Genomic DNA, 8,094 nt, shown 5'->3' with positions numbered 1-8,094 from the left:
TATCCCCTACTTTACATGTTGTTGTGTTGTGTGTGTTTTGTGTGTGGTGTGTGTGTGTGTGTGTGTGTGTGTGTTGTGTTGTGGTGTGTGTGTGTGTGTGTGGTGTGTGTGTGGTGTGTGTGTGTTGTGGCAGAGAGAGAGAAGAAAGTGTACGATTGTGTTGGTTCACCTTATTGAGCTCTGTATCCTCATTTGACCATCTCTGTGTCTGTTGAGAGCCTTCAGCATGAGGTCTCTTAGCCCCAGGACCAATGAGCAATTGATGGCTGGACTGGAACCAGGTTAAAGGGGACAGGAACTGTCCCACCTTCCTCAAAGTAGGAGAACCATAGCTTAGCCCGGGCAAATTTCCACTCTACAATCAGCGTCATCCTGGGGAGAGGAGATGGGAGGTGATGATGCGGAGGAGGGAGGGAGGTGGGGAGGCGAAGGGAGGGAGAGGAGGGAGAGAGGTGGAGGGAGAAGGAGAGGCGGAGAAGGGAGGGAAGGAGGGAGGAAGGAAGAGAGGAGTTGAGGTGGGGAGGAGGGAGGGGAGGAGGCGGAGGGTGAGGGAGTGGGAGGGCGGGTTAGGGATGTGTGGGGGATGGAGCAGGGAGGGGGAGGAGAGAAAGGAGTAGGTGTTAGCAGAGAACTACAGTTATGATGTATAGCTATGTCCTGAGGGAGGAAATGACGGGTACCACACAGCAGGGAGACATAAAATCACACTACACCCGGGACAAAAATGGAAGAATGCCCACAGGCAGACTACCCAGAGTTCCAACCTGACAGAAAACCTGCTTATATTGGTACCGGTGTGTTGCTAGCTGCACTATATGACCTCTCCTGCCCCCAGTCAGAATAGTCACCTGCAGGTTACTAACTGGTAACAGTGACATCCAAGAGATTAAAACCTTACATAACAGTGTTATTTCTTATCTCCTCACGTATATATTGCTTATCTAATCATCTTTATCATCCTCTCTTATATATCCTTGGGGATGCCTCTAACTCACCTACCTCTCTTTAAACGAGGCCCTAAAAGCCGCCAGAATCTGGTGTGTATATTCTTTATTGAACATTACGTATTTGTAATTCCTGCCTTCTCTGTCATATTGTCAGACAAAATAGCCTAGACAATCCATGTTGGGAGAGACGCTCTTACAACACCTACCACCAGCCAGATTGATAATATCTACACCCCTGCGTCCCCATCCGCTCATTTTACATGGTCAAGCTCGTACCGGACACAGGGCATGTAACCTCCGCTGCTCCTCAGAAGCAAATGGAGGAGGTGAAAAGGGAAAAATGATAGATGTATGTAGCAATTGAGCCTGTGGATGAAGTTCTCTACATGGACACACTGTCAGAGTCATCCAGCCTATAGATGATGTTATGATAGATGTATGTCCTGGCTCTATACTGTGGTTTCCTAGACCCGTATACGAAGTTGTACTGGACTAAATATAATGATCAATATTGGAAACTCTCTATATTTACTTTGTTGTGTACTGAGCCCTCTAGTGTCCTGTTGGAAAAGTGCAGCTTTACTTTGTTTTTATTTTGTGATAAATTGTTGAATTTACACTTTATTAATGAACTATTGTTTGATTGTGTCTTAACCTCCAGTTGGATCATCCTAAGAATTCAACTGCTGGAGGTCTGGCTTGTCCGAGTCGGCACCAGGTAAGTAGACCTATAGAGGTAGTATTTTCACGTCACAATGCTTAGTTCCATAGGTTTTCATCACCATAAGGCATAGCATACTTTACTCATTTTTATACAAGCTTATACAATAATCATATTTTACTCTTTTTTTTCTACTTCACAGAAGATAATGAGACGCCTCATCAAGAGATATGTGATACAAGCACAGATCAATAAAGACAGTGACGAAGTGAATGAAGGTATGAGGGAGACCCCTCCTATTTGACTGTTTTGTGACCCACTGAACACCTTTCCTGGTCAGAGAGATTTAAGGCAGTCTCACAAACAGTTAACACACACAGGGCTTTTTTGCAAGGAGTCAGGTCATGGAAATGGTCTGTTTTATAGAAGAAAAAGGAGTCAGGTCATGGAAATGGTCTGTTTTATAGAAGAAAAAGGAGTCATGAGTACAATAAACGCAGCATAGGGAAATAAGCATGTAATACTATGAATAAAGGCAACAGGAATGAAATAGAGTAATTGCAATAGCTAAAGTCGTGACAGAGATAAATGGACTGATCTCTGATCTGCACCGGCAGGTGACAGCGATAAAGCAGGTGAATCAAAACTAGGACTGAAGGCTATAACTGGTTCTCACAAACGAGCTAGGAAAAGGCTTATTAGAGTCAAAATGAACAATACCTCACCAAGGCACAAACAGAAAGAACTGAACTAAATAAGAAGCTGATGAGACCAGGTGAGTAACTAACAGGTGAAATCAATGAACACAATGAAACAGGGCTACGTTCCAGAACACAAAAACAGGGCTACGTTCCAGAACACAAAGAAACAGGGCTACGTTCAAGAACACAAAGAAACAGGGCTACGTTCCAGAACACATAGAACAGGGCTACGTTCCAGAACACAAAGAAACAGGGCTACGTTCCAAGAACACAAAGAACAGGGCTACGTTCAGAACACAAAGAAACAGGGCTACGTTCCAGAACACAAAGAAACAGGGCTACGTTTCAACAGACACAAAGAAACAGGGCTACTACGTTCAACAACACAAAGAAACAGGGCTACGTTCCAGAACACAAAGAACAGGGCTACGTTCCAGAACAACAAAGAAACAGGGCTACGTTCAGAACACAAAAAACAGGGCTACGTTCCAGAACAGCAAAGACAACAGGTACGTTCAAACCAAGAAACAAGGGCTCGTTCAGAACACAAAGAACAGGGCTACGTTCCGAACACAAAGAAAAGGGCTACGTTCAGCACACAAAGGAAAACAGGGCTACGGTTCCAAGAACACAAAGAAACAGGGCTACGTTCCAGAACACAAGAACAGGCTACGTTCCCGAACACAAAGAAACAGGGCTACGTTCCAGAACACAAAAGAAACAGGGCTAGTTCCAGAACACAAAGAAACAGGGCTACGTTCAGAACAACCAAAGAAACAGGGCTACGTCCAGAACACAAAGAAACAGGGCTAACGTTCCAGAACACAAAGAACAGGGTCACGTTCAAGAACACAAAGAAGACGGGCTACGTTCCAGAACACAAAGAAACAGGGGGCTGCGTTCAACAACAAAGAGAACAGGCGACTACGTTCAGAACACACAAGAAACAGGGCTAGTTCACAACACAAAGAAACAGGCTACCGGTGCACAAAAGAAAGGCTACAGTCAAACTACAATGAGGTTACGTTTCCAGAACACAAAGAAACAGGGCTACGTTCAGAACACAAGAAAAGGTAACGTTTCCAGAACACAAAAGAAACAGGGCTCGTCCAAACAACAAGAAACCGGGCTAGCGTCAAAAACAGAGTCGTAGAACAACAGAACGGCCAACAACAAGGGGCTACGTTCAAGAACACAATGAAAACAAGAACAACAAGATTGACTAAGAAAATAAATACAGAACTTAAATCATCTACAAATCCAATAACGCCATACAATGACAACAGCATAGAACTGTTTTGCCAATTTATTAAAAATAAAAAACAGAAATATAGCATTTACATAAGTATTCAGACCCTTTACTCAGTACTTTGTTGAAGCACTTTTGGCAGCGACTACAGCCTGGGGTCTAATTGGGTATGACACTACAAGCTTGGCACACCTGTATTTGAGGAGTTTTTCCATTCTTCTCTGCAGATCYTCTCAAGCTCTGTCAGGTTGGATGGGGAGCGTTGCTGCACAGCTATTTTCAGGTCTCTCCAGAGATGTTCGATCGGGTTCAAGTCCAGGCTCTGGCTGGGCCACTCAAGGACATTCAGAGACTTGCCACTCCTGCATTGTCGTGGCTGTGTGCTTAGGGTTGTTGTCCTGTTGGAAGGTGAACTTTCGCCCCAGTCTGAGGTCCTGAGTGTTCTGGAGTAGGTTTTCATCAAGGATCTCTCTGTACTTTGCTCCGTTCATCTTTCCCTTGATCCTGACTAGTCTCCCAGTCCCTGCCGCTGAAAAACATCCCCACAGCATGATGCTGCCACCACCATGCTTCACCGTAGGGATGGTGCCAGGTTTCCTCCAGATGTGACGCTTGGCATTCAGGCCAAAGAGTTCAATCTTGGTTTCATCAGACCAGAGAATCTTGTTTCTCATGGTCTGAAAGTCTTTTGGTGCCTTTTGGCAAACTCCAAGCGGGCTGTCATGTGCCTTTTACTGAGGAGTGGCTTCCGTCTGGCCACTTTACAGCAAAGGCCTGATTTGTGGAGTGCTGCAGAGATAGTTGTCCTTCTGGAAGGTTCTGTCATCTCTACAGAGGAACTCTGGATCTATGTCAGAGTGACCATCAGGTTCTTGGTCACCTCTCTGACAAAAGCCCTTCTCCCCTGATTGCTCAATGTGGCCGGGGGGTCAGCTCTAGGTAGAGTCTTGGTGGTTCCAAACTTCTTCCGTTTAAGAATGATGGAGGCTGACGTGTTCTTGGGGACCTTCAATGCTGCAGAAAAGTTTTGGTACCCTTCCCCAGATCTGTGTCTCGACACAATCCTGCCTCGGAGCTCTACGGACAATTCCTTCGACCTCATGGCTTGGTTTTTGCTCTGACATGCACTGTCAACTGTGGGATCTTATATAGACAGGTGTGTGCCTTTCCAAATCATGTCCAATCAATTGAATTTACCACAGGTGGACTCCAATCAAGTTGTAGAAACATCTCTAGGATGATCAATGGAAACAGGATGCACCTGAGCTCAATGTTGAGTCTCATAGTAAAGGGTCTGAATTCTGTTTCAGTTGTTTTATATTTAATACATTTGCTAAAATTATTTAAAACCTGCTGTCACTTCCTCATTATGGGGTATTGTGATGTCATTATGGGGTATTGTAATRTCATTATGGTGTATTGTGTGTAGATTGCTGAGGATTWATTTTTTATTTAATCTGTTTTAGAATAAGGCTGTAACGTAACAAAATGTGGAAAAAGTCWAGGGGTCWGAACTCTWTCCCGAAGGCACTGTACATATGAAATGGGTAAAGCAGTATGTAAACATTGTTGWAGTGACTAGTGTTCCATAATGATGGAAGAGCATGCATTGGGCCTGGCTAGCCAGTGCAGAACCAGCTAGATGTTCTTAGCCAATCAGAGGTTGCATGATCAGCTCATGCACAGAGGGTGGGGCGAGTGGGCACTTGCTGATTGGCTGCGGAGAGTAGGAGAGCCAAACATAAACAAATCGGCAAACAACACAGTGAATGAAATAGTTCTGTAGCATACTCAGCAGGGGGAATTGGCTACATATGGATGAAGTTGTTTTACCCTAATCTGTATTTAACCGATGTCAAATGGCTAGCTAGTTAGCGGTGGTGCGCGCTAAATAGCGTTTCAATCGGTGACGTCACTCGCTCTGAGACMTCGAAGTAGTTGTTCCCCTTGCTCTGCAAGGGCCGYGGCATTTGTGGCGCGATGGGTAACGATGCTTCGAGGGTGGCTGTTGTCGATGTGTGCAGAGGGTCCCTGGTTCGAGCCCAGGTAGGGGYGAGGAGAGGGACGAAAGCTATACTGTTACATGTATACTGTGTATTAGGCTGCTTAAGCAATTAGGACTGAGGGGTTGTGGCCCGGCAGAGGGCTGTTCTTAGGCACGATGCTGGATGTAGACAATCAGCATCCAAATGATCTGTTTTATAAAGCAACAGAGGGCCTAGATCTAGATAGGTAGATAGGCTGCATGTTGAGTTCTCCCACATCAGATAAATCSTTTCTATAAATTCATTGCAGATCATCTGTCAGTTGACAGACTGAGGGACAAATTCAATATCCCCCAAAAATGTATGAATGCAGTCTGTACCCCTCATTTTTGACCTCTTCCCCCCCCCTCTCTGTCTCCCAGGAGAGCTGAAGGAGATTAAACATGACATCTCTAGTTTACGCTACGAACTCCTGGAGCAGAAGAACCACAATATGGAGGAGTTAGCTGAGCTGATCAGGAGACTGGGAGAGAAGATACCTGCCGAGCAACAGAGGCATCAGGGTCAGATATAGGTATATGTATCCTATATCATCTAGGATCTATGATGAGTTACCTGATCAGGAGGGAGAGAGGACACCTGCCAAACACCAGCCATAAACGCTGAGCATATAAATCATTATACCTATTTCCATGACAGAGTTCAGGTGAAAGTTATGACCCCTTATTGATCTCACTTGTTAAATCCACTTCAATCAAGGCGTGGAGACCGGTTAAAGAAGGATTTTTAAGCCTCGAGACAATTGAGCCGTGGATTGTGTATGTGTGCCATTCARAGGATGAATGGTCAAGACAATAGATTTAAGTGCCTTTGAACGGGGTATGGTAGTAGGTGCCAGGTGCACCGGTTTGTGTCAAGAACTGCAACGCTGCTGGGTTTTTCACACTCAACAGTTTCCCATGTGTATCAAGAATGGTCAACCGCACAAAGGACATCCAGCTAACTTGACACAACTATGGGAAGCATTGGAGTCAACATCGACCAGCATCCCTGTGGAACACTTTCAACACCTTGTAGAGTCCATTCCCCGACGAACTGAGGCTGTTCTGAGGGCAAAGAAGGGGTGGTTCAACTCAATATTAGGAAGGTGTTCCTAATGTTTGGTATACTCAGTGTATAAGAGATATACCCAATGTCCCAGTAGACTCCAGAAACAATATTATCACCACTGTTTATTTAATGCAATGGTCAAATGAATGAATTATTTTAGGTGAGTAATCCAGAAACTCATAATGGGATTTTGCTGGATTGGCTCTTGGTGACACGTCCTGACAGGAGTCTCAATGCAGCTGTTCTGCCAGACTGTTTCAGTGATCCGTAATCTCCTGGGTTTTTGGAAAATGAACCTAAAGCACCACCCACATGGATAAATTTAAAACAATGTACAAATGTAGATATATACATATATATATATTCTTTCATCGATGACTTGATATCCAGAAACTGGCAAAGATTCTAACTAAAATACATGGGATTACTTTCTCACTGAATTCACAAAGGTATGTAAATGAACCGTGGAGTGAAAGTTAAAGGACTGCCTTAACACATCGGTTCAGACAAAGGGATACAGGGAGTCCTGTAGAACATGAAGAAACACCAGGAAAGTCAGCTATAATGACCATTAGGCTGGAGTGCGAACCTACGTAAGGGACCGGTGGGGTGTCATGCACTCAGAGGTTAGAAAGGTGATGAAGATGCAAGAGGTGTGATTCAGGAAGGGATGTGATAGGGCCTTTCTCGGGTTGGGGCGGGACTTTTTAGGGGAGGACAAAGGAAGACAGTTAGAAACATACATCATGGTACATTTTGGTAGTCATTTTGGTAGTCATTTCGGTAGTCATTTTGGTAGTCATTTTGCAGCCATAATATGGTAAGTATACTTGAAACTTGAAACTTGTATCTCATTATGGTAACTGTGCTATTTTTAACAGTGTGTTTCTTGGTAGTTTTAAACAAATCTACCCTTGAAACAAAAGTATACACTTCACACATGAGCTTAAAAAATAAGACAACTGTACCATATTCATATAATGGCACCAGAGGGGATTTTTTACGTGCTCCTAACCAACTGTGCTAYTTGGTATGTTTTTTTGCWTCGTTTGTRACTTATTTTGTACATAATGTTGCTGCTACCGTCTCTTATGACCTAAAAGAGCTTCTGGACATCAGAACTGTGATTACTCACCTCGAACTGAACAAAGATTTTTTCTTTAATGAGTCCGGCACGAAGGATATACTGCTTTGTCGAGACAAGGCCCAAATCCCTGTCTTCCGACGGGAAGAAAAGACGGAGGAAGAGGGGGAGGAGGGCGTGGTGACTCTGCAGACGACTAGGTAAACCACCACTTCCCTGCACATTATTGGCCAATGTGCAATCCTTGTGCAATCATTGAAAAACAAACGGGAACATCTATGATTAGGACTATCCTACAAACAGGACATTAAAAATAGTATTATCTTATGTTTCACCGAGACGTGGCTGAGCGACGAC

The 8,094-nt window shown here is 44.3% G+C and overlaps 1 protein-coding gene across 1 annotated transcript in view; it reads left to right on the top strand.

The window, feature by feature from the left end:
- The window catches only part of LOC112070165 (short transient receptor potential channel 6-like), an 81,009-nt gene extending 74,052 nt beyond the window's left edge, over positions 1-6,957 (top strand). The window contains exons 10-12 of the mRNA XM_070438852.1: positions 1,609-1,665; positions 1,811-1,886; positions 5,966-6,957. Coding sequence (XP_070294953.1) covers positions 1,609-1,665; positions 1,811-1,886; positions 5,966-6,117 — 285 coding nt within the window. The 3' untranslated portion in view covers positions 6,118-6,957. The remainder of the gene's footprint in view (positions 1-1,608; positions 1,666-1,810; positions 1,887-5,965) is intronic.
- The last annotated feature ends 1,137 nt before the right edge of the window (positions 6,958-8,094 follow it).

Source organism: Salvelinus sp. IW2-2015, unplaced genomic scaffold, assembly GCF_002910315.2.
Source record: "Salvelinus sp. IW2-2015 unplaced genomic scaffold, ASM291031v2 Un_scaffold1244, whole genome shotgun sequence".
Lineage (NCBI taxonomy): Eukaryota > Metazoa > Chordata > Actinopteri > Salmoniformes > Salmonidae > Salvelinus > Salvelinus sp. IW2-2015.
This window is presented reverse-complemented; position numbering and strand designations above follow the sequence as displayed.